The sequence below is a fragment of the Pelodiscus sinensis genome, chromosome 20 (genome assembly GCF_052426305.1).
Source record: "Pelodiscus sinensis isolate ZL-2025 chromosome 20, ASM5242630v1, whole genome shotgun sequence".
In the NCBI taxonomy this organism is placed as follows: domain Eukaryota; kingdom Metazoa; phylum Chordata; order Testudines; family Trionychidae; genus Pelodiscus; species Pelodiscus sinensis.
Window position 1 is genome coordinate 1616511 of NC_143071.1, and position 25537 is coordinate 1642047.

The window sequence follows — 25537 nt, forward strand, 5'->3', positions numbered from 1 at the left end:
CTCCGCTCTCCCCTCCGCACCCGCCAGCGCCCGCCCCGGCCCCGGCCCCACAGGCAGCGGGGAGACCCGCCCTGCCCCTCCAGCGCCCGGCCCGGCCCCACAGGCCGTGGGGAGACCCGCCCTGCCCCGGCAGCGCCCGGCCCGGCCCCACAGGCAGCGGGGAGACCAGCCCTGCCCCTCCAGCGCCCGGCCCGGCCCCACAGGCAGTGGGGAGATCCGCCCTGCCCCGGCAGCGCCCGCCCCGGCCCCGGCCCCACAGGCAGCGGGGAGACCCGCCCTGCCCCTCCAGCGCCCGCCCCGGTCACGGCCCCACAGGCAGCGGGGAGACCCGCCCTGCCCCTCCAGCGCCCGCCCCGGCCCCGGCCCCACAGGCAGCGGGGAGACCCGCCCTGCCCCTCCAGCGCCCGCCCCGGTCACGGCCCCACAGGCAGCGGGGAGACCAGCCCTGCCCCTCCAGCGCCCGGCCCGGCCCCACAGGCAGTGGGGAGACCCGCCCTGCCCCGGCAGCGCCCGCCCCGGCCCCGGCCCCACAGGCAGCGGGGAGACCCGCCCTGCCCCTCCAGCGCCCGCCCCGGTAACGGCCCCACAGACAGCGGGGAGACCCGCCCTGCCCCGGCAGCGCCCGCCCCGGTCACGGCCCCACAGGCAGCGGGGAGACCCGCCCTGCCCCTCCAGCGCCCGCCACGGCCCCGGCCCCACAGGCAGCGGGGAGACCAGCCCTGCCCCGGCAGCGCCCGCCCCGGTCACGGCCCCACAGGCAGCGGGGAGACCCGCCCTGCCCCGGCAGCGCCCGCCCCGGCCACGGCCCCACAGGCAGCGGGGAGACCCGCCCTGCCCCGGCAGCGCCCGCCCCGGCCACGGCCCCACAGGCAGCGGGGAGACCCGCCCTGCCCCGGCAGCGCCCGCCCCGGCCCCGGCCCCGGCCCCACAGGCAGCGGGGAGACCCGCCCTGCCCCTCCAGCGCCCGCCCCGGCCCCGGCCCCACAGGCAGCGGGGAGACCCGCCCTGCCCCGGCAGCGCCCGCCCCGGTCACGGCCCCACAGGCAGCGGGGAGACCCGCCCTGCCCCTCCAGCGCCCGCCCCGGCCCCACAGGCAGCGGGGAGACCCGCCCTGCCCCTCCAGCGCCCGCCCCGGCCCCACAGGCAGCGGGGAGACCCGCCCTGCCCCTCCAACGCCCGCCCCGGCCCCACAGGCAGCAGGGAGACCAGCCCTGCCCCTCCAGCGCCCGCCCCGGCCCCACAGGCAGCGGCGAGACCCGCCCTGCCCCTCCAGCGCCCGCCCCGGCCACGGCCCCACAGGCAGCGGGGAGACTCGCCCTGCCCCTCCAGCGCCCGCCCCGGTCACGGCCCCACAGGCAGCGGGGAGACCAGCCCTGCCCCTCCAGCGCCCGCCCCGGCCCCACAGGCAGCGGGGAGACCAGCCCTGCCCCTCCAGCGCCCGCCCCGGCCCCACAGGCAGCGGGGAGACCCGCCCTGCCCCGGCAGCACCCGCCCCAGCCCCGGCCCCACAGGCAGCGGGGAGACTCGCCCTGCCCCTCCAGCGCCCGCCCCGACCCCACAGGCAGCGGGGAGACCCGCCCTGCCCCTCCAGCGCCCGCCGCGGCCCCACAGGCAGCGGGGAGACCCGCCCTGCCCCGGCAGCGCCCGCCCCAGCCACGGCCCCACAGGCAGCGGGGAGACCCGCCCTGCCCCTCCAGCGCCCGCCCCGTCCCCGGCCCCACAGGCAGCGGGGAGACCTGCCCTGCCCCTCCAGCGCCCACCCCGGCCCCACAGGCAGCGGGGAGACCCGCCCTGCCCCGGCAGCGCCCGCCCCGGCCCCGGCCCCACAGGCAGCGGGGAGACCCGCCCTGCCCCGGCAGCGCCCGCCCCGGCCCCGGCCCCACAGGCAGCGGGGAGACCCGCCCTGCCCCTCCAGCGCCCGCCCCTGCCACGGCCCCACAGGCAGCGGGGAGACCCGCCCTGCCCCTCCAGCGCCCGCCCCTGCCACGGCCCCACAGGCAGCAGGGAGACCCGCCCTGCCCCTCCAGCGCCCGCCCAGGCGCGGTACCTCTCGCCCAGGTAGTCGCCGATGGCCGTCTTGTTCAGCCCCTCCCCCTTGTAAAGGAACTGGGCGATGTCCTCGCAGGTGTTCTTCAGCAAGTCGTTCTCAATCAGAAACTGGATCCCCTGGGAAGGCAGGAGAACGGGGCCTGAGAGGTCGGCCCTCAACGCCGTGGCCCCGCCAGGCCCAGGCCTTCCACAGCCCAGCCCTCAGCGCCATGGCCCCGCCAGGCCCGGGCCCTCCCCAGCCCAGCCCTCAACGCCATGGCCCCGCCAGGCCCAGGCCTTCCACAGCCCAGCCCTCAACGCCATGGCCCCGCCAGGCCCAGGCCTTCCACAGCCCAGCCCTCAGCGCCGTGGCCCCGCCAAGCCCGGGCCCTCCCCAGCCCAGCCCTCAGCGCCGTGGCCCCGCCAGGCCCAGGCCTTCCACAGCCCAGCCCTCAACGCCATGGCCCCGCCAGGCCCAGGCCTTCCACAGCCCAGCCCTCAGCGCCGTGGCCCCGCCAAGCCCGGGCCCTCCCCAGCCCAGCCCTCAGCGCCGTGGCCCCGCCAGGCCCAGGCCCTCCCCAGCCCAGCCCTCAGCGCCGTGGCCCCGCCAAGCCCGGGCCCTCCCCAGCCCAGCCCTCAGCGCCGTGGCCCCGCCAGGCCCAGGCCCTCCCCAGCCCAGCCCTCAACGCCGTGGCCCCGCCAGGCCCGGGCCCTCCCCAGCCCAGCCCTCAACGCCATGGCCCCGCCAAGCCCGGGCCCTCTCCAGCCCAGCCCTCAGCGCCATGGCCCCGCCAAGCCCGGGCCCTCCCCAGCCCAGCCCTCAACGCCATGGCCCCGCCAGGCCCGGGCCCTCCCCAGCCCAGCCCTCAGCGCCGTGGCCCCGCCAAGCCCGGGCCCTCCCCAGCCCAGCCCTCAGCGCCATGGCCCCGCCAGGCCCAGGCCTTCCACAGCCCAGCCCTCAGCGCCATGGCCCCGCCAGGCCCAGGCCCTCCCTAGCCCAGCCCTCAACGCCATGGCCCCGCCAGGCCCAGGCCCTCCCTAGCCCAGCCCTCAGCGCCATGGCCCCGCCAGGCCCAGGCCCTCCCCAGCCCAGCCCTCAACGCCATGGCCCCGCCAGGCCCAGGCCTTCCACAGCCCAGCCCTCAGCGCCGTGGCCCCGCCAGGCCCAGGCCCTCCCTAGCCCAGCCCTCGACGCCATGGCCCCGCCAGGCCCAGGCCCTCCCCAGCCCAGCCCTCAGCGCCGTGGCCCCGCCAGGCCCGGGCCCTCCCTAGCCCAGCCCTCAACGCCATGGCCCCGCCAAGCCCGGGCCCTCCCCAGCCCAGCCCTCAGCGCCGTGGCCCCGCCAAGCCCGGGCCCTCCCCAGCCCAGCCCTCAGAGCCGTGGCCCCGCCAGGCCCAGGCCCTCCCTAGCCCAGCCCTCAACGCCATGGCCCCGCCAGGCCCAGGCCTTCCACAGCCCAGCCCAGCCCTCAGCGCCATGGCCCCGCCAGGCCCGGGCCCTCCCCAGCCCAGCCCTCAACGCCATGGCCCCGCCAGGCCCGGGCCCTCCCCAGCCCAGCCCTCAACGCTATGGCCCCACCAAGCCCGGGCCCTCCACAACCCAGCCCTTAGCTCCACGGCCATGAGTCAGCCCAGCCCGCCCCGCCAAGTGCCCCCTACCCACCAATGCCCCTGCTGAGGGAGCCCGGGAATCCAGCAGTGCTCTGGGCCCGGGGGCAGAGCAACGGGAAGGGGCCCGGAGACAGAAGCAGCACAACGGTGAGACACCCCCCCCCGGTTCATGGGCCGCCCCACCCCCAGACCTTTCAATCCCATCCCGGCCGTGGCCCCCCCAGGCTGCCCCATAGAGCCTGACCTCCGGCATCTGCCCGGGGGAGGCTGCGCTTGCAGAGTGCTGGGTCCCAGGCCCAACGGGGCAGGAACCGGGGCTGCACTGAGAGCTGGGGGCCCAGGGAACCCCCTGCCGCCCAGCCCCTGGGTGTTGCTGTTACCTTTTTGGGGTCCATGTTGAACTTCTTCCTGCCCATCGCCACCTGCTTGTTCCTCTGCATGGTTTTCCTAGGGCACAAGGCCAGCTCAGCACCCAGCGCAGAGCCCTGTGCCAGCCTGGGTCTCGTCCCCAGAGAGGCGGGTAGGAGCCCCCTGCTCTCTGCGCCGAGGCCTGGAGGCTGCTGCCCTGCCCACGGCACAAGGCCATGAGCTGGGGAGGGGCTCCCAGCAAGCAGGGGGAGCCGGGGACCAGAAGGGGCGCAGGGGTGCCTGCCCCGGGCCGGCCTGACTCCGCTCTCGGGCAGACGGGCCTGGCAGGCGGGGGAGGGGGTGGGAGAGGTGCCGCGAGTCGGGCTCCCTGATCCCCAGCTGGCACCGTCTGGCGCAGCGGAGGCAGAGCGGCTGCAGGGCAGACGGAGGGGCTGGGCCCGGAAAACAGAGCCCTGGGGAGCGGCGGATCAGGCGGGATCCCGCCACCGCACTGAGGAACGGGAGGGGGCCGGGGAGGTCCAGCCTGCGCCGGCCCTGGTGGGACTGCGGCCTCGCGAGGCTGGGCTTACGCTGGGCCGCGGGCCTGAGAAACCCCGCTTGGCCGCCCGGCGGGCACCGCACAGGCGCCTTGCTCCCCCCCGGCAGGGCCTGTGGCTCTCACTCTGCTCAGCCCAGTGCTGCTGTGCCAGCCGGGCCACGGGCAGGACTCACCTCTCTTCCGTGGACCCCAGGGTCTCGATCTCATTGGTCACCTCTGCTATCTCATCTCTCAGCCGCTAGGAGAGACACACGGGATGGGGGCAGGGACCACCCCAAGCCTCCTGCCCCATCAGTTTGCTCGCCCACCCGCCCACGCCTCGCTCTCCCAGCCAGCAACAGGCCCGGAGCCTGGGTCACTGCTCCCAGCAGAGGCAGCTCACCCGGAGCCGGGGCCCCACCTGCCCGGCCAGGACACGTCCAGCAGGCAGGCAAGGGACAGACCAGGCCAGACACCCGCGGGCGGGAGGGCAGCCCTGACCCCCCCCCCACGGAGCTCCAGGGACCCTCGCAGCCCAGCGCCCCAGCCCCGCACCCGGCAGCGCTGCCAGCACTAATCTCCAGGCAGCACCCGGCCCTCTGCTCCCACAGGAAGGAAGCTGCCCAGAGTTAACGCAATTACCCTCTAATCCTCGTCGCTCATGCCCAGCATATGGCGCTCATTAGACCCTGCTGCCTTACTGGCTGATGAACAGCCCGGCCGGCCCCCAGCCACAGGAACACCAGGGGGCAAGGTGATCCCGGCCCCTCACCTGGATGTCAGCCAGCAGCTCCTGCTTGCGGCGCCGGATGTTCTCCAGCTCCTGGCACTCCTCGGGGGTCAGGTCGCTGGGGACTGCACGAGAGGGGAGACGTCAGGCCTGGCGCACAGGCCCCGTGGTGCCCGTTCCCCGGCCACGCAACGCTGAGCCCCGCACGCCCACGGCCCGCAGCAGGCAGCACTCCGCAGGGACGGCCGGCAGCCTGGCTCCCGACTCCAGCCCGGGTTCTGGGCAGCCTGCCCAGGGCCCCTCCCCGGACCCAGCCGGAGCTCGGCACACGCCAGGTCTGGCCTCCAGCCCACCCGCAGCCACGGAGTGCCTCCAGGGGCTGCTCCCACAGCCCGCCCACCCTCCTCCTCCCTTCCCGGCCCCCGCAGGCCAGCCAGCACCAGCACAGCTCCCCTTTCCCACAGCCTGCCACATGGCTCTGGCCCCCCCATCCTTAGAGCCACCAGAGCCTGCCACGTGGCACCAGCCCCCCGCCCTTAGCCCCACCAGAGCCTGCCACGTGACACCAGCTCCCTGCCCATAGCACCACCAGAGCCTGCCACGTGGCACCAGCCCCCCGCCCTTAGCCCCACCAGAGCCTGCCACGTGACACCGGTTCCCTGCCCATAGCACCACCAGAGCCTGCCACGTGGCACCGGCCCCTCTTAGCACCACCAGAGCCTGCCACGTGGCACCAGCTCCCCCTTAGCACCACCAGAGCCTGCCACGTGGCACCAGCCCCCCCTTAGCACCACCAGAGCCTGCCACGTGGCACCGGCCCCCTCTTAGTGCCACCAGAGCCTGCCACACAGCGCCACACCCCCAGAGCTGCCAGAGCCTGCCACGCAGTGCCCCAGTGGCAATTTAAAGGGCCTGAGGCTCCAGGTGCCAGCGCTGCCCACAGAATGCCAGCTGGCTGACCCTTCCCCCATCGACAGGGCCACGGGAGGCCACGGGGACGGGCTCAGACCCTCTCAGCCAGAAAGCAGCCGCTGCAGAAGGCCCCTCCACACGCTGCCAGGGGGCAGGGGCGAAGCGGGAGCCCGGCCCAGGGCCTGTCTGGGGAGGAGATGGAGCCCGACACAAGGGCCCATTGTGCCGGCCTCAATAGACAAACCAAACAACAAGGGAAGCTGCTTTTTGTTGCTTTGCAGTTTCCCCATGCGGGCAGGAGCCAGAGCTGAACATGCTGCATCTGCTGCATACAAAGGAGACGACTCTTCAAGGGCAGCGGCCCATCCTGAGGGCCGGGGTCACGCGGCTGCTCCCCCCAGCCCCGGGCAGGAGCACAGAGCAACACATGCCATGGAGCCAGCTGACTCCCCTTGGGCGGGGACACGAGGCTGCTCCCCCAACAGCAGAGCGGGGGGGGGGGATTTCTCTCCCCTCGGCTCAGCACAACCGGCTGCCTGCTCCATCTCCCCCACCAAGGGGGGCAGCATGCTCTGCCCTCCACCCCAGAGCTGGCTGCATGTCAGTGCCCCTCAGTCAGCACAGGGCTTTGGGGTCCCGGCCTGCGGCACGGATGAGCACGGCGCCCCCCAGAGGAAAGGCAGAGCCCCAGGCAAGCCCGGCCCTGCTCTCATTCTGCCCCGGCCTCTCCCCGCATGTGGGACAGGCAAGCCAGTGCCCAGCCCCCCCGCAGTCCCCCCCCGCTCCTTCTGCCCAGGGGGATGCTCATGGAGCTACACCAGGCCCCCACCAGCTGGGCCCAGCCCCCCCTTGCAGGCAGCCCCTGCAGCACGAAAAGCGACCGGCAGAACCCAAGAGCCTGGCGGCAGCAGGATCCCCAAGGAGCCGCCCGGGGGGGGCCATGGCCAGCCGGCCTCAGGCAACCCCCCCCCAGCACTTTTCTACCCTGCTCACGGCAGAGGCGCCGCCCAGTACCGGAGACCGGCCCTGCTGCTACGTGCCCCCGGGGCAGGCTCTGCCCACACAGGACCTGCTCCCTCCCGGCCAGCTGGCCACAGCAGGGGGCTGGCTAGAGAATCAGAGTGGGAACCCCCATCGCCCTGCCGGCCTCCCCGTCCTGGGAGCCCCCACATTGGAATTGCTCCAAGAGTCCCTGCTCTGCTAGCCCCCCCATGGCCCCAGGAGCCCCCCAACCTGCCAGTCAGCCCCACTGCTTCCAGAACCCCCCCCCGCCCTGCCAGCCCCCCCCATGGCCCCAGGAGCCCCCCAACCTGCCAGTCAGCCCCACTGCTTCCAGAACCCCCCACCTGCCAGCCCCCCCATGGCCCCAGGAGCCCCCCAACCTGCCAGTCAGCCCCACTGCTTCCAGAACCCCCCACCTGCCAGCCCCCCCATGGCCCCAGGAGCCCCCCAACCTGCCAGTCAGCCCCACTGCTTCCAGAACCCCCCACCTGCCAGCCCCCCCATGGCCCCAGGAGCCCCCCACCTGCCAGTCAGCCCCACTGCTTCCAGAACCCCCCCCGCCCTGCCAGCCCCCCCATGGCCCCAGGAGCCCCCCAACCTGCCAGTCAGCCCCACTGCTTCCAGAACCCCCCACCTGCCAGCCCCCCCATGGCCCCAGGAGCCCCCCAACCTGCCAGTCAGCCCCACTGCTTCCAGAACCCCCCACCTGCCAGCCCCCCCCCCATGGCCCCCCAAGAGCCCCCCAACCTGCCAGTCAGCCCCACTGCTTCCAGAACCCCCCACCTGCCAGCCCCCCCATGGCCCCAGGAGCCCCCCAACCTGCCAGTCAGCCCCACTGCTTCCAGAACCCCCCACCTGCCAGCCCCCCCATGGCCCCAGGAGCCCCCCAACCTGCCAGTCAGCCCCACTGCTTCCAGAACCCCCCACCTGCCAGCCCCCCCATGGCCCCAGGAGCCCCCCCAACCTGCCAGTCAGCCCCACTGCTTCCAGAACCCCCCCCTGCCAGCCCCCCCATGGCCCCAGGAGCCCCCCAACCTGCCAGTCAGCCCCACTGCTTCCAGAACCCCCCACCTGCCAGCCCCCCCCCCCCATGGCCCCAGGAGCCCCCCCAACCTGCCAGTCAGCCCCACTGCTTCCAGAACCCCCCCCCGCCCTGCCAGCCCCCCCATGGCCCCAGGAGCCCCCCCAACCTGCCAGTCAGCCCCACTGCTTCCAGAACCCCCCACCTGCCAGCCCCCCCCATGGCCCCAGGAGCCCCCCAACCTGCCAGTCAGCCCCACTGCTTCCAGAACCCCCCACCTGCCAGTCCCCCCATGGCCCCAGGAGCCCCCCCAACCTGCCAGTCAGCCCCACTGCTTCGAGAACCCCCCACCTGCCAGCCCCCCCATGGCCCCAGGAGCCCCCCCAACCTGCCAGTCAGCCCCACTGCTTCCAGAACCCCCCACCTGCCAGCCCCCCCATGGCCCCAGGAGCCCCCCAACCTGCCAGTCAGCCCCACTGCTTCGAGAACCCCCCACCTGCCAGCCCCCCCATGGCCCCAGGAGCCCCCCAACCTGCCAGTCAGCCCCACTGCTTCGAGAACCCCCCCACCTGCCAGCCCCCCCATGGCCCCAGGAGCCCCCCCAACCTGCCAGTCAGCCCCACTGCTTCCAGAACCCCCCACCTGCCAGCCCCCCCATGGCCCCAGGAGCCCCCCCAACCTGCCAGTCAGCCCCACTGCTTCCAGAACCCCCCCCCCGCCCTGCCAGCCCCCCCATGGCCCCAGGAGCCCCCCCAACCTGCCAGTCAGCCCCACTGCTTCCAGAACCCCCCACCTGCCAGCCCCCCCATGGCCCCAGGAGCCCCCCCAACCTGCCAGTCAGCCCCACTGCTTCGAGAACCCCCACCTGCCAGCCCCCCCATGGCCCCAGGAGCCCCCCCAACCTGCCAGTCAGCCCCACTGCTTCCAGAACCCCCCACCTGCCAGCCCCCCCATGGCCCCAGGAGCCCCCCAACCTGCCAGTCAGCCCCACTGCTTCCAGAACCCCCACCTGCCAGCCCCCCCATGGCCCCAGGAGCCCCCCCAACCTGCCAGTCAGCCCCACTGCTTCCAGAACCCCCCCCCGCCCTGCCAGCCCCCCCATGGCCCCAGGAGCCCCCAACCTGCCAGTCAGCCCCACTGCTTCCAGAACCCCCCACCTGCCAGCCCCCCCATGGCCCCAGGAGCCCCCCAACCTGCCAGTCAGCCCCACTGCTTCCAGAACCCCCCCTCGGCCCCAGGAGCCCCCCAACCTGCCAGTCAGCCCCACCGCTTCGAGAGACCCCCGCCCTGCCAGCCCCCCCATGTCCCCAGGAGACTCCCCGGACCTACCAGACCCCCCCCCCATCCGAATTCCGTCTAAAAGCCCTGGCCCCGGACAGCGCCGGGCCGCCCCGCTCCAGGGTCCTAGCGGCAGCAGCGACCCGCCCCCCCAGGGCCAGCCCCCCGGTACCCCCGCGCCGCTCACCGGCCCGCACCATCACCTGGGCCCGCGGCGGTAGCGGCCCGGCCCCGCAGCGCGGCCTCCCGGCGCCGCCCGCCAACGCCGGCCCCGCCCGGCCCCGCGTTAACCCCCGCGGGCCGGGACTGCGCAGCCCCGCACCCCCTCTTCCCCCGCACCGCCCGGCGCCCCCCTTTCCTCCCCCCTCCCTTCCTCCCCCCCCCGCACCGCCCGGCGCCCCCCCTTCTTCCTCCCCCCTTTCCTCCTGCACCGCCCGGCGCCCCCTTTCCTCCCCCCCCGGCGCTCTCCCTTCCTCCCCCCCCCCGCACCGCCCGGCGCCCCCCCTTCTTCCTCCCCCCTTTCCTCCTGCACCGCCCGGCGCCCCGCTTTCCCCCCCACCGCACCGCCCGGCGCCCCCCCTTCCTCCCCCCCACCGCACCGCCCGGCGCCCCCCTTCCCCCTCCTCCTCCCCCCGCACCGCCCGGCCCCTTCCCGCACCGCCCGGCGCCCCCCCCTTCTTCCTCCCCCCTTTCCTCCTGCACCGCCCGGCGCCCCCCTTTCCCCCCCACCGCACCGCCCGGCGCCCCCCCTTCCTCCCCTCCACCGCACCGCCCGGCGCCCCCCTTCCCCCTCCTCCTCCCCCCGCACCGCCCGGCCCCTTCCCGCACCGCCCGGCGCCCCCCCTTCTTCCTCCCCCCCCGCACCGCCCGGCGCCCCCCCCTTCCCCCTCCCCCCCCGCACCGCCTGGCCCCTTCCCGCACAGCCGGCGCCCCCCCTTCTTCCTCCCCCCGCACCGCCCGGCCCCTTCCCGCACCGCCGGCGCCCCCCCTTCCTCCTCCCCACCCGCCCCGTGTCCTCCCTCCGCACCACCCAGTTCCCCCTTCCCCTCCTCCCCCCGCACCGCCCGGAGCCCTCCCTTCCCTCTCCTCGACCCCCTCTCCCTGCAGCACCCGGTTCCCCTCCTCTCCCCTCGGGCCCCTCCCTCTCCCGACACCGCCTGTTTCCCCTCGCCCCTCCCTGCACCCTGCCCTCCCCCTCCCCGTTTACCATACTGCCCAGCCCCCCTTCCTCCCCGCACCACACTGCCAGGCCTTGGCCCCTTCCCCATCCTCTCCCTGCACAGCCCAGCCCCAATTCCCACAGCGCCCCAGGGTGCCGAGGGGGGAGGCACCAGCACTGGCCTGCAGTGGGGGGAGGGCAGCGGGATTAACCCTCAGCCCAGCCAGCTCCCCCTGCCAGGGTCCCTGGCGAGCCCCCTCTGCCGGCGAGCCCCCCCAGCCCCTGGCCCCTGGCCCCTGGCCCGCCTGCTTCAGCGACTCTCCTCTGGTGCGGAGAATCCCCCCGGCCCGGCCGGCTCCTCTGCAATGGGGAGTAAGGGTGCTGAGGACGAATGCCTCGGCCACCCCCCTTGCTGCGCCCATCAGACACAGGCGGGGGGGGGTGTCAAAGCAGCAGCGCGCTGGATCCCGGCGTCAGGGGGGACTCCCAGCTTCTGGGGAAGTGCCGGGCAGAACCTACGGCCAGCTGGGGAGTCCCGAGATCCCGGGTTCTGCCGAAAGGCTGCGGAGCTGGGCTCCATGCGGGCGCTTCCGCTTTGAAATGCACAAGAGCCCCCGCCGGGATCTCCCGCCTCCCCCCTCGCCAACCCCCGCCGGGATCTCCCGCCTCCCCCCTCGCCAACCCCCGCCGGGATCTCCCGCCTCCCCCCTCGCCAACGCACAGGAGCCCCCGCCGGGATCTCCCGCCTCCCCCCTCGCCAACCCCCGCCGGGATCTCCCGCCTCCCCCCTCGCCAACCCCCGCCGGGATCTCCCGCCTCCCCCCTCGCCAACGCACAGGAGCCCCCGCCGGGATCTCCCGCCTCCCCCCTCGCCAACCCCCGCTGGGATCTCCCGCCTCCCCCCTCGCCAACCCCCGCTGGGATCTCCCGCCTCCCCCTCGCCAACCCCCGCCGGGATCTCCCGCCTCCCCCCTCGCCAACGCACAGGAGCCCCCGCCGGGATCTCCCGCCTCCCCCCTCGCCAACGCACAGGAGCCCCCGCCGGGATCTCCCACCTCCCCCCTCGCCAACCCCCGCTGGGATCTCCCGCCTCCCCCCTCGCCAACCCCCGCCGGGATCTCCCACCTCCCCCCTCGCCAACCCCCGCCGGGATCTCCCGCCTCCCCCCTCGCCAACCCCCGCCGGGATCTCCCGCCTCCCCCCTCGCCAACGCACAGGAGCCCCCGCCGGGATCTCCCACCTCCCCCCTCGCCAACCCCCGCCGGGATCTCCCGCCTCCCCCCTCGCCAACGCACAGGAGCCCCCACCGGGATCTCCCGCCTCCCCCCTCGCCAACCCCCGCCGGGATCTCCCGCCTCCCCCCTCGCCAACGCACAGGAGCCCCCGCCGGGATCTCCCGCCTCCCCCCTCGCCAACCCCCGCCGGGATCTCCCGCCTCCCCCCTCGCCAACCCCCGCCGGGATCTCCCGCCTCCCCCCTCGCCAACCCCCGCCGGGATCTCCCGCCTCCCCCCTCGCCAACGCACAGGAGCCCCCGCCGGGATCTCCCGCCTCCCCCCTCGCTAACCCCCGCCGGGATCTCCCGCCTCCCCCCTCGCCAACACACAGGAGCCCCCGCCGGGATCTCCCGCCTCCCCCCTCGCCAACGCACAGGAGCCCCCGCCGGGATCTCCCGCCTCCCCCCTCGCCAACGCACAGGAGCCCCCGCCGGGATCTCCCGCCTCCCCCCTCGCCAACCCCCGCCGGGATCTCCCGCCTCCCCCCTCGCCAACCCCCGCCGGGATCTCCCGCCTCCCCCCTCGCCAACACACAGGAGCCCCCGCCGGGATCTCCCGCCTCCCCCCTCGCCAACGCACAGGAGCCCCCGCCGGGATCTCCCGCCTCCCCCCTCGCCAACGCACAGGAGCCCCCGCCGGGATCTCCCGCCTCCCCCCTCGCCAACCCCCGCCGGGATCTCCCGCCTCCCCCCTCGCCAACCCCCGCCGGGATCTCCCGCCTCCCCCCTCGCCAACGCACAGGAGCCCCCGCCGGGATCTCCCGCCTCCCCCCTCGCCAACGCACAGGAGCCCCCGCGGGCCCCTCCAGCCTCCGAAGGAGCAACGCGGACGTGCCTGTCGCCTCCGGGATCCCATCGACTACTCGACTAGCCCTCGACTGCTATTTCACACCCTCGCTAGGGCGGTACAAGCCCCTCCCTTGGTTAGCCAGTCGTGGGGCTGGACGAGCCCCCTGCCCGCAGCAGCCCCGCCGGTTAGCCTCTCTCATCCCTGGGGCCAACATACGCCGCCTGGAGCACTTGAGCCAGCAGGCCCCTCACGGCTGGGAACGCCAGGGAAGCAGACCTGCCCCCAGCCCCGGGTGCGGCCGCCCTGGACGGGCATTCCCTGCATGCGCGACCCGCTGGCCTGCCCGAGCAACGAAGCCCAGCAGCAGGTCTGAGATCCTGTGGTCCCGCCCCAGCCGCGTGGCCCTGGCCCTGGCCTCCAGCCCCCAAAGCCCTCGTGCTCAGACCCCTCGTCTCCCTCAGCCCTCCTGCAGGGCCTGCACCCACCCCTCTCCCCTCTCCCCAAATCCCCCGGAGCGGTGGCCCCCAAGGCGCTGCTAAGGAAATTGGCCGCTGGCCCCAGCTCCGTAGCTCGCCTCTTTGCCCCCCACCTGCCCAGCAACCTCCCCAAGAGCCACTCGGCGCCGGCGCCGGCCCAACCACCCCTGGGCCGCATTGCTCGGGGAGGGGCAAAGGGGTGGAGCACAGTGGGCCCCACTCAGGGGGCCTCTGTCAAAGTCCCAGGCCACGGGAGCCCCTTCTCCAGCCGCGACGGAACCAGCCTCCCGCTGGGGCAGCCGTGCTCGGCCGGGATGGGGACGTCTGGGACTGGGCCAGCCTCCGCACGACACACAGCTCCTCTCCCAGCCGGCGGTGGCAGCGCTACAGGCACACGGCCAGCGGGTCTCTAAACCCTGGGGCACGCGGAGGCACGCTTTGCTCTTCCGGCTGCTGTGCCGGCTCGACTGCTGCCGCGTGCTCGCCAGGCATCCCAGCTGCGGCCGCACGTCCCTCCGGCTCTGAAGCCCCCCAGCTGGGACCCCCTGGCACTTGAAAACCAGCCAGAACCTTTGCCACCCCCGTCTGCAGCACCCAGGGCTGGGGGGACCCCCGGTCAAGTCCGGCCCCGCTGTGCCGGCCACCCCTTTCTCAGCTCCAGACTCCAGATCCAGAGGGGACCAGTGTGACCATCTGCGTATGCCAGGCCAGAGCCCTGGGGCAAGCTGAGAAACACCCCAGCCTCATGCGGAGACGTGCGGGTGAGGGAGCACCCTTGGAAACAGGCGCGCTCGCTGGTGGAAACCCAGGCCTTAGTCCAGCGCCAGACACGGAGCTGAAGTCTCCTCCCTGCGAGCCCCGTCTCCGTTAGCCCTGTGGCTGCAGTGCTGCTCCGCTGATTATCCGCCACCCCCAGCCCCGCCCGGAGCGCGGCCGGCAGCCTGTGCTCCGACCCGCACACGGCTCACTCGCCCCCCGCGCCGAGGGATCCTAGCGCTCGCAGTCAGGGGCTGCCCCCTCACGCTCAGGGCACCCGCAAGCTGTCGCTGGGAGTCTCCCTTTCAGATCAGCGACACACAAGCGCCCCGGTCCTTGCGCGTCCCCACCAGCAATACACCCGCTCAGGGGGAGTCCCCGGGGGACCTAGCTGCTATTCCCCGGCGGAGGCTGTTCCAGAACCTGCCATGGTGTCGTGTTGGCACAAGGACACAAGTCTAAGGACAGCGGGAAGCCGGTACGTCCCGCGTGTTCCTACTTCACCTGCCTCTCGGGATCAGACGTTTGCTCCGACTGGCATCCCCAACCCAGCCGCGCCTCTTGCCTGTGCCGCAAGCTAAGTCGCGTCTCAGCCGCGCTCAGCGTGAAACGCCGCAAAACCGCCGCGCAGGACGTTCGCGGTGAATCGTGCGGGGCAAGCCAAGAGGGGTGCGAGCCATCGCCAACGTCCAGCCATTATCAGCAGAGCTGCCCAGTCCGGGAGACAGGCAGGGAGCCCCGACAGGCGAGACGACAAACCAGCACTAGTGAGGGGCAGCCAGCAAAGGACTGTGGCAAGACCTCCCCCTCCTTGGGGCGTCGTGCCAAGCGCTCCCCCGCCCCGTGTGTTTAGAGAGCGGGCAACCCCCGAGCCAGCCAAGTGCCTTCAGCCTCCTTGCTGGCTCAGCCCTTCTCGGCACCCGCGCCCTCTGGGACCGGGGGAGACGGGGTCGCGCCGGTGCCCCGCACGAGGGCGTGGAAACGTCCCTCTCCCCACCGAGGGCACCGCGCCCCATGCCCAGGGCTCACACGGGCCTCTCGCGGCTGCAAGACGCCAGCAGCTGGCCGGCCCGAAGCTCTCGCCTCTGCCAACTCGAGCCCCGGCACAGAGAGAACTTCCATAAGCGCGCGCCCTGGGTTACATTCAACGCTATCACTGCCCCTCCACGGCACCATCTCGGGAGAACAGCTGCAGCCTCTAGCGGCGCCTCCTCTCGCCTCTCGCACACCGCGGCTCTCCTACTGCCCTCGTTTATACTGGGGTAGGCCTGGAGACACCAGTTACAGACAGCACACAGCCCCCCCGGCCCTGCCGCGCCAGGCCCTGTACAGACAGCACACAACCCCCCCGGCCCTGCCGCGCCAGGCCCTGTACAGACAGCACACAGCCCCCCCCGGCCCTGCCACGCCAGGCCCTGTACAGACAGCACACAGCCCCCCCCGGCCCTGCCACGCCAGGCCCTGTACAGACAGCACACAGCCCCCCCCGGCCCTGCCGCGCCAGGCCCTGTACAGACAGCACACAGCCCCCCCCGGCCCTGCCACGCCAGGCCCTGTACAGACAGCACACAGCCCCCCCCGGCCCTGCCACGCCAGGCCCTGTACAGACAGCACACAGCCCCCCCCGGCCCTGCCGCGCCAGGCCCTGTACAGACAGCACACAGCCCCCCCCGGCCCTGCCACGCCAGGCCCTGTACAGACAGCACACAGCCCCCCCGGCCCTGCCGCGCCAGGCCCTGTACAGACAGCACACAGCCCCCCCGGCCCTGCCACGCCAGGCCCTGTACAGACAGCACACAGCCCCCCCCCCGGCCCTGCCGCGCCAGGCCCTGTACAGACAGCACACAGACCCCCCCCCCCCCCCCCCGGCCAGCCCACAGAGCACCCAGGCACAGCCGGCAGCCTGCGGGGAGGGGCGGAAATTGCGCAGGAGGAGCTGGCTGGGGAGCTGGCATGGATGACTCCCTGGTGCACCCCAAGGGCTGCCAGAGACACAGCCCAGCCGAGGTAACCACTAGACTGTGCAGAGATGGGCCCAGGCAGGCAGCCACCATGGCCTGAGGCATCCAACCCCCGGCCAGCCTACGGAGGGAATGGCAGACACAGCCGGCCTGGCCTGGGGGCACTGCCAGGGGCCCAAGTCCAACAGACTAAGCACAAGATCTCGCCGCCCTGCCCAGCTTGCTGCCATCCTAAAGCGAGCCAGCACCGTCCTGCCCGCCACAGGTATCTTCTACAGCCCAGCCCGCTCCCTCCTTTATTCCTGGGGAACCAGGCTCAAGTGTCTGAGGAAGCAGAGTGGAGGCCCAGAGACGGGAAGAGCTGGGGTCAGAGTTAAGGGCACAGGCAGAGTTAAGGGTACAGGCAGCGCCGAGGGGCTCAGGCGGGGGTCAGAGTTAAGGGTACAGGCAGCGCCGAGGGGCTCAGGCGGGGGTCAGAGTTAAGGGTACAGGCAGCGCCGAGGGGCTCAGGCGGGGGTCAGAGTTAAGGGTACAGGCAGCGCCGAGGGGCTCAGGCGGGGGTCAGAGTTAAGGGTACAGGCAGCGCCGAGGGGCTCAGGCGGGGGTCAGAGTTAAGGGCACAGGCAGCGCCGAGGGGCTCAGGCGGGGGTCAGAGTTAAGGGTACAGGCAGCGCCGAGGGGCTCAGGCGGGGGTCAGAGTTAAGGGCACAGGCAGCGCCGAGGGGCTCAGGCTGGGGTCAGAGTTAAGGGCACAGGCAGCGCCGAGGGGCTCAGGCGGGGGTCAGAGTTAAGGGCACAGGCAGCGCCGAGGGGCTCAGGCGGGGGTCAGAGTTAAGGGTACAGGCAGCGCCGACGGGCTCAGGCGGGGGTCAGAGTTAAGGGTACAGGCAGCGCCGACGGGCTCAGGCGGGGGTCAGAGTTAAGGGCACAGGCAGCGCCGAGGGGCTCAGGCGGGGGTCAGAGTTAAGGGCACAGGCAGCGCCGAGGGGCTCAGGCGGGGGTTAGAGTTAAGGGCACAGGCAGCGCCGAGGGGCTCAGGCGGGGGTTAGAGTTAAGGGCACAGGCAGCGCCGAGGGGCTCAGGCGGGGGTCAGAGTTAAGGGCACAGGCAGCGCCGAGGGGCTCAGGCGGGGGTCAGAGTTAAGGGCACAGGCAGCGCCGAGGGGCTCAGGCGGGGGTCAGAGTTAAGGGCACAGGCAGTGCCGACGGGCTCAGGCGGGGGTCAGAGTTAAGGGCACAGGCAGCGCCGAGGGGCTCAGGCGGGGGTCAGAGTTAAGGGTACAGGCAGCGCCGACGGGCTCAGGCGGGGGTCAGAGTTAAGGGCACAGGCAGTGCCGACGGGCTCAGGCGGGGGTCAGAGTTAAGGGCACAGGCAGTGCCGACGGGCTCAGGCGGGGGTCAGAGTTAAGGGTACAGGCAGCGCCGAGGGGCTCAGGCTGGGGTCAGAGTTAAGGGTACAGGCAGTGCCGAGGGGCTCAGGCGGGGGTCAGAGTTAAGGGTACAGGCAGCGCCGAGGGGCTCAGGCGGGGGTCAGAGTTAAGGGTACAGGCAGTGCCGACGGGCTCAGGCGGGGGTCAGAGTTAAGGGTACAGGCAGCGCCGAGGGGCTCAGGCGGGGGTCAGAGTTAAGGGCACAGGCAGTGCCGACGGGCTCAGGCGGGGGTCAGAGTTAAGGGTACAGGCAGCGCCGAGGGGCTCAGGCGGGGGTCAGAGTTAAGGGTACAGGCAGTGCCGAGGGGCTCAGGCGGGGGTCAGAGTTAAGGGCACAGGCAGTGCCGAGGGGCTCAGGCGGGGGTCAGAGTTAAGGGCACAGGCAGTGCCGACGGGCTCAGGCGGGGGTCAGAGTTAAGGGCACAGGCAGCGCCGAGGGGCTCAGGCGGGGGTCAGAGTTAAGGGCACAGGCAGCGCCGAGGAGCTCAGGCGGGGGTCAGAGTTAAGGGCACAGGCAGCGCCGAGGGGCTCAGGCGGGGGTCAGAGTTAAGGGCACAGGCAGCGCCGAGGGGCTCAGGCGGGGGTCAGAGTTAAGGGCACAGGCAGTGCCGACGGGCTCAGGCGGGGGTCAGAGTTAAGGGTACAGGCAGCGCCGACGGGCTCAGGCGGGGGTCAGAGTTAAGGGCACAGGCAGCGCCGAGGGGCTCAGGCGGGGGTCAGAGTTAAGGGCACAGGCAGCGCCGAGGGGCTCAGGCGGGGGTCAGAGTTAAGGGCACAGGCAGCGCCGAGGGGCTCAGGCGGGGGTCAGAGTTAAGGGCACAGGCAGCGCCGAGGGGCTCAGGCGGGGGTCAGAGTTAAGGGTACAGGCAGTGCCGACGGGCTCAGGCGGGGGTCAGAGTTAAGGGTACAGGCAGCGCCGAGGGGCTCAGGCGGGGGTCAGAGTTAAGGGTACAGGCAGTGCTGGGCGTTGCTGGTTAGGCACAAGGCCCCCCCGTCACTGAACAGGTCTACTCGTCTCTGGATAATGGCTCGGCGGGGGCGGGGCAGGGGAGCTCTCAGGGAACCGCCCCCCCGATCCCCACTCTGCACCTGGCAGAGCCTGCCCAGTGCCGACCCGTCCCCCGTGAGTCAGGGCCAAGGGGCCTAGGAGGGGAGGTCGGGGGCCAGCCCCCGCCCCCAGCAGCTCGGGAAGGAGGTGCCCGCGGGACTGGTTTCCTCCGCGCGCCGGCTGCCCAGCCCCCTCCCAGCTGCCTGGCAGCTCCGGGCAAGCAGCAGCATGACCCGCCGAGCACGGCAGCCTGCAGCTGGGAGGGACCCGGAGACGCCTCGTCCCAGGGAAGCATCCGAAACCCTCCGCCGGGAGGAGCCGAGACCCGCTCCGGACTAGCAGCCCCTCGGCAAGCCCGCCGGCCAGGGCCTTCTCCGGGGCAGGCACCCATGGAGCGGCCCTCTGGGGCAGGAGCCCATGAGGCAAGGGGGTCCCGGCCTGAGAGAGGTGGCATCAATGCGTCCCTGGCCCCCGGGGCATGGGCAGGGCCCCAGGCAACGGGCATACAGGGAGGCTGGACTCAGGCCCGGAGCAGACGTCCCTGGGGAAGAGGAACCCAGCGGAGACCCATCACCTCCAACAGCCCCACCCCTTAGCGCCAGCCAGAAACCCCCCCAAGCCCTACGGGGCCCGAGAGCGTCACGCGAGCTCCAGCCCCCTGCCCACTCACCGCTCCCCTCTTCTGCCCTGAGGACCATCCTGGCCAGCGCGCCCGCAGAGCCGGTCCCACGGGCCGGCCCGTCCACGGCTCCCGCGCCAGGTACTCGGGCGCTCGCTGCACTTCCCGGAGTGACTCAGCCGCGCTGAGCCAGTGAGCGTCAGCGGGACGGGCGGGCGTCATCCGGAGCTATGGGACCAACACCCTGTTCCTGCCGTCAGCCATTAACCCCTGTGCTCCCAGCCCGGCCCGCAGCCACGGCGAGAGCCGGACGGGGTGGGAAAGCCCAATGGTTAGAGCGGGAACGGTGCCCTCAGGCCCAGCCCAAGGCAACGGCAGGCGCAGGGCTTCAGCCAGCATCTCCGGAGGACGGGAACCCGAACCCGCCCGCAGGCCTGGGTGGGGAGGGGGCCGGGGGCACAGCGGGGGTGTGAGAGTTCAGTGTCCCCCCTCGGGCGCAGAGCCCAGTGGGGAACAGCCGCAGGCCCCAGCCCTGCTAGGCCACCCCACAGAGCCAGAGACTCGGCACACGACCCCTCCCCGGGGGCTCCCCAGCCTGCCCGCTGGTGCCCGGGGCTCCCCGGTTCAGCTCCTAGCCACAGCCTCGGGCCCGTGCCAGCCCACGCCCCCTGCACCCCCCAGCACTCGATCAGAGGCCCCATGGCGCTGCCTAACTAGCCCTGGGCTCTCAGCTCCCACGCAGGCCCCTGCAGAGCCAAGGCTGGCCACGGCCATGGCCACGGGCTCCGCTTGGCCTGTGCTGCCCTCTGCTGGCCACGCAGCCACAGCTCCAGGGACCCCCCCACAGGCCTGGCCACCGGGAACGTCACTGGCTGTTCGGAGGCAGAGGGGAAAGAGGAGGGGTCCCCACTCTCCCGAAGCCTGAGAGCCCCAGGGATGCGCAGGCAGCAAGCCTAGCACAGGGCCGGCCACACGGGCCAGGCCAGCTCTCCAGCACCCATCGGCGCAGGGCAGCGGGGCCGCGAGGGGGCACTCGCACACACACCCGGCGAGCCGGGGGCCCACTGGAAGACAGAATGCCCCAGCCCCTCGGCCGGCCCCACGGGCACAGCCCGGCCCGTCTCTGGCTAACTCCGGCTGGAAAGCCGCGCTGGGCCCGTGGGCCGGGACCTCCCCCAGGACACCCTGCCTGCCCAGCCCTGAGCGCCATGGCACCAGGAGGGGGCAGAGAGCGGATTTCGCTGCTGCTCTGGGCCCGGGCTGGGCACCAGCCCCTCTCCCTGCGGCCTGTTCCCCAACGCCGGCTTCAGGGAACTTCCTGCCCTGCCCCCTCCCCTCCTGCTGCCTCAGCGCTGCGGGCACTGGCCACCACATCCTGTTTTCACTGCACCGTGCGCGCGCCCCAGGCTTGCGTCACAGCGGGCCGCTCCCACGGGACAGGCAGCCCCTTGCAACCGGGCCTGCGAGCGGGCAGCCAGGCCCCCTGCCCTGGGGAGTGACCCCAGCCAGGCCCCATCACCCGCAGCTCCGGGGTCTCGTTACCATGGACACTGGCTCGCTCGGCACTCTGGGTCCAACCATCGAGAGGCCCCTCTGCCCGCCCGCCGGGCCAGCAGCTCTCCCCGGGCCGTGCAGAGGCAGGATCCCTGCCGTGGCTCTGCTCCGGCCCAGTGCCTGTGCTCAACCCCGGCCAGGTTCCCTGACAAGCAGCCCCGCCCTGTAGCCAGGCAGCGAGCACTGGGGGAAACTGAGTCACGGGAGCTTCCCCCTATGCCCGGGCTTAAAGCACCAGCCAGCTCCCTGGAGACCTTCTGCCAGCAGGGACGGGGACCTGGCCTGCCATGCCAGGCCCGGCACACGCTGGCTGGCGAGGACAGAGGCGCCGGCAGAGCTGCGGGGAGCCCAGGGTGGGAGCAGAAGGCTGCAGGGCAGGGGGAGCCTGGGGAAGGGGAACCATGGGGGTCACCCCTCCTCCCCGGCTGGTGGGCATCTTCCTGCCTCCCGCCCGTCCTCTGCAAACAGCCTCCCCCCGCCCAGCCTGGGCCACAGGAGGGGTGGGGGCAGAGGGGCCTCGTGCCAAGCAGGCGGGGGAGCATCGGGGTGCGGGGCAGACCTACTGCTCCCAGCCAGAGCGCCCCGTCAGTTCAGCCTCCCCAGACACCTCTGCCTCAGTCGCCCTCCCAGCAGGGTGGGCACCGGAGCAGCCAGTGCTGCCCAGGGAGTCACCTCTGCCCCCGGCTCCCTCCTCAGCCCCCTCTTGGAACGGGCGTCACACCCAGCAGGCCCCCGAACGGGAGTACGGAGCCAGCGGGGATGCAGCCCTTCCTCTCCAGCCGCTCCCGGCCCCTGCCAGCGAAGGGGGAACTCAGGGCACATGCCGGGTCCAGGGACGCTCCCAGCCACAAAGCTGGGCGGTAAGGAACCAGCCGAGGGACCCGAGCCCCCAGGAGCTTCCCGCCCACACGGGCACCGTGCTCAGTGCTGGCCCCAAGATGTTCCCAGCAGGCCCAGCGAGTGGCAGGCCGGAGCCAGGCTGAGGCCCCTCGGCTCTGCGGGGAGCAGGGTGCCGGCGTATTCCCCCTGCTACGTCGGCGCCCGCCCTGAGGCCGGCGAGCTGCTCCGTACCCAACGCGCCCAGGAGCTGGGAGCTCCGCACATGGCGCCAACTCTTCCAGCCTGGCCCCGGAGCCGCACGGCTCCGGCGCCCTGGGGGCACAGCCTGTCCCCAGCGCCCGAGTCGAGCAGGAACCCAGGAGCTGCCTGCCCTCCGCCCTGGCCTGCTGCGCAGCAGCTTCGTGCGAAGGAGCGGTGGGAACCCAGCCCTGCACTGCGCACGGGGCTGCATTCGGTTTGTGGCTTCAAGGACACTTCCCCAAGCAGCTCTCAGACACTCGCGCCAGCCGGCCTCTGCCAGCCGGGCCCCCAGGGCGGAGCAGCAGCCGGACCCACGCCACCGCTTGGCAGCTGGCAGACGCCTTGGGCCAGCCCCCCCGAGCGAGGGCACCGCACCCAGCACCCCCCGGCAGCCCGCTTGGGGCACCGAGCGCAGCCCTGCCCGGTGCTCCCCAGGAGAGGTCAGCAGACGGCGGCAAAGGGGACGGAGCCCTCCTGGCGCTGCACAAGGGCTTCCCGGGGCTGCCAGCGCAGGCGGGGGGCGGCAAAGCACGTACCTGCCTTGGCGAGGGCCGAGGGGCACAGGAAGGCTTGGAAGCTGGAGGCGCAGAGCTCGCTGACGGTCCCCATGGCGCGCTGATGCCACTGGGCAGGGAGAGCCCGGCCCGGCAGGTGCCCGCTTCAGGCCAGGCGGAGCTCAGCCAGCCCCTGGCTCCGCCGCAGCGAGGACGCCGGAGCCGCAGCTGCCTCCCTGCTCCGGGCGTGGGAAGGAGACAGGCAGACAGAGGGTTCCCCAGTCTGGCTCCAGCAGGAGGAACTGAAGATCTGGCAACTGGAAGCTCCCAGCTGACGAAGCCCACGCACGGGGCCAGCCAATCCTGGCTCCCGTCCGAACACTGACCCAGGTGGGTGCCTGCAGCCGGGGCCCCAAGCCACACAGAGGACAGCGAGTCGGGGGGACCCCCGAGCTGCTCCGGCCTGTCAGCCCCAGCCCCCCCAGCGCCCGCAGGCCGGGGGATTCTAGGTCAGTTTTTGCTTTTTCTCTGCCGAGAGCCCTCAGCATCCAGCGAGCCCGGCGTTGCATAGCAACCGCCGCTGCACACAGGGAAGGTGCAGGAACAGCCGCGGCACGCCCGAGCCGAGCGCCGGCGGTGGGGAGAGCCGGGGACCCCCGGCCCAGCCACAGGCTGCTCCCCCCGGCCAGAGGGAGGGGAGCGTCTTCCCAGCCCCCGAACCCTGCCACTAGGCTCTGGCTGTGGCGATGCCCCCCCCGGAGCTGGCAGCTCAGACCCAGCCCAGGAGGCCAGCCCGAGCCGAAGCTGGAAGGACAGACACTGCCCCCTCCCCCACCTGCCTCAAAGAGCCCCCACGCGGGGCAGGGCGTCCCCCCTCCAGACAAGGGAGCTGGCCTCTGCCCTGCTGGGGAGCGTCCCAGGGCGGCCTAGGCAGAACCCGCGTGGAGCTCTCCCTTGGCCTCGGCGCACGGCCGGAAGCGTGGGGAGCCGAGGGGCAGCTCCCTGGAGGAGAAGTGGTGGGGCAGAGGCGGGAGACTCCTGCAGGAAATGGGGCGGCACTGGGGGGTCTCTGAGGGGCCCCAGCAGGGCAGCCCTCAGCAAGAGGGGGACGGCGCAGCTGAGTGTGCCCGGTACAGCAACGCGGCAGCGAGCGCCGCACGCCGCCCCCAGGACTCACAGGCCTGGCCTTCGGACTGCCCCCGCTTCCGCGTCCCCCGCTGCAGGCGCTGGGCCCCGGCCACGCACAGCTCCAGGGCAGGGGCTCCCGCTGAGGAGGGAGCCGGGGAGCCCCGCGGTGCTCACGATGCACAGCCAGCATCGGCACACGCGGTGTGTCAGCCGTGTCAGCCGCCGGGGAAAGCCGGCTGCAGCGGGAACATCCCTGTGTCCGGTACGAAATCACCCCAGATTTGTACCTCACCGAGAGACACCCTGAGACTCCTTCCCTCCACCAGGGCATAAGCTCATTACCCACAACGCACCTGGCCAGGTACTGCCCCATCTGCCCTGGGACTTAACCCCAGCGCCAGACTCCAGCACCGGGCCCGGCCCGCCCCTTGCTACAAGACCAGGCTTGGAAAGCAGGCCCCACCTCGCAACTCGAAGGGCCACAAACGTGTCTTGTAAATGAAGGCTTGAGACGTGCGTCAAGCACAGCCGGTGCTGCGATGCCTGCCTGAGCCTGCAGGAGGCCTGAAACCATAGTGCCGCGCAGCACGCACTGAGCTCAGCGGGCTGTTAACTCTGAACCCTACAGACGGCAGGCTGGATTTATCTTTGAGCTACTTCAATGGTTGGTTTCATGAGAAGAAACGTCCAGCTAATGGGCTTCTCCCACAACCCCAAGCCAGTCGCCAGGGGGCAAACCCCAATAAATGAGAGTCCTCTAGCTTCCCCAGTACAGGACCCCCGGGGCACTGGAAGGGCACAGCAGCAAAGAGCCTTTGAGTTCAGTTAGCAGCAGGGGCCCACGTGCACAGAGGACTGCGTTCAGACCAATATAACTCTCCGTGCTGCTGCTCCGGATCCAGGGGCGGGCCTGGCCCACGACACGCTCGCGGCCAGCACTGCTGGGCACTGGGGGCTACGGCTTGTAAGGGGAGGAAACGCCGAGACTCCCGGCTGCGGGGTTCCAGACGCTCCGGGCCTCTGCTCAGGCAGCGGAGGGGCTTGGCCATGCCCGCGGCTCCGCGGGGACGGGCGCTCTGCCTGGCCGGGAGGGGGCGCGGGCGCTGCAGCAGGCCAGGCACTGTCCGGGAAGCTGGGCAGGAGCCTGAGCCAGCCCACAGCACTCACGTGGAACGTGCCCTGCCGCCCAGCAGCTTTCCCCAGGGGGCTGCCCGTGGTGCCTTGCCTGGAGACCTGGACCGAGCCAGGGCTGCCGGGGGCCATGCGGGCCGTGGGGGATTCGGGCGCAAGGAACGGCCAGTGCATGGCTCCGCAGTGGCTTGGGGGGCTGGTGCTGAACAGAGACGCTAGCCGGCCCGGGAGGGGGGGCTCAGACAAGCGCCCTGCCCCAGCCAGCAGGGGAAAGGAGCCAGAGTCACTAGAGCCAGCACACGCAGAGCAAAGGGAGATGACGCTAAGCAGCCGGAGCATCCAAGGCTCCAGCGCCTGGCCCCTCCCTTTGCTCAAAGCCCCCCAGCGGGTCCCCTTCCCTGGAGTCCTACGTGGCGGGCTCGTTGGGCCCAAGCACTGTGCTGGCGCCGGCCTCTACGCTCTGCTGGACGCGGGCCACAGGGGACGCCCAGGGGCTGGCCGGGGGCTCCGGCCCTCGCCCGCACTCACGCTGCTGCCTACACCCGGGCAGGTGGCTGCAGGAGCGCGCCCGGGACAGATGGGAACTGTCTGGGGGAGGGGTACGGCTGCTACCACGGCTGGCCCCCAGCGCAGCCAAGGCCTGTGCCGTACCCCCCGCCCCATGCCTCCTGCCGGGACTCCCTGCCCCCTGCAGCCCAAAGCCCCTAGCCCATGTGCAGCAGGACAACTGCCGGCCAAGGGCACCCGTGGGCCAGGGCCGAGGGGCCCGGGCCAGTCCTGCTCCCCACTGTGGGTCGGTGCATCCCCGTTGAGTCCCCTGCAGGCCGGTCGCCAGCGCCCCCAGCCAGCAGGGCGCAAGGCGGCTCCACCGCTCGGCCCCGAGTCCCCCCGCCCAATTGTCCAGAGAGGCTTCGCATCACGGAGTCGCCACCACGGCTCTAGGCTCCCTCGCTACACCCCGGCACTGCCCGTGGCAGCCACAGCGCCACGGATCCCCGAGGCCTCTGCCCCCGCGGGATTCAGCGCTTAGCCTCGGCGCGCCTGCTAGCGTGGGCCAGCACCCCCAGGGAAGCGCTCTCCCGGGGCGGCGCCGGAGGAGACAGCAGGGCGGCCTCAGAAACACAGCCGCGCCACAAGCTGCTGACCTAGGCATCTGGTCTGCTGAGGCA

General features: G+C 72.8%; 1 protein-coding gene across 5 annotated transcripts in view; it reads right to left on the reverse strand.

Moving 5' to 3' along the window:
• The window catches only part of CYTH1 (cytohesin 1), a 50895-nt gene that overhangs the window by 16298 nt on the left and 9060 nt on the right, over positions 1–25537 (reverse strand). Inside the window, exons 1-5 of one of the 5 annotated variants that reach the window (XM_075904167.2) lie at positions 22152–22923; positions 5298–5380; positions 4720–4784; positions 4020–4086; positions 2048–2166 (exon numbers count right to left, since the gene is read on the reverse strand). In XM_075904167.2, the coding sequence (XP_075760282.2) occupies positions 2048–2166; positions 4020–4086; positions 4720–4784; positions 5298–5380; positions 22152–22224 (407 nt within the window). In that variant the 5' untranslated portion in view covers positions 22225–22923. Of the gene's footprint in view, positions 1–2047; positions 2167–4019; positions 4087–4719; positions 4785–5297; positions 5381–9655; positions 9767–19032; positions 22042–22151; positions 22924–25537 lie in introns of those variants that run through there. The other 4 variants (XM_089772008.1, XM_089772009.1, XM_089772010.1 and 1 more) reach the window with 4 other exon arrangements.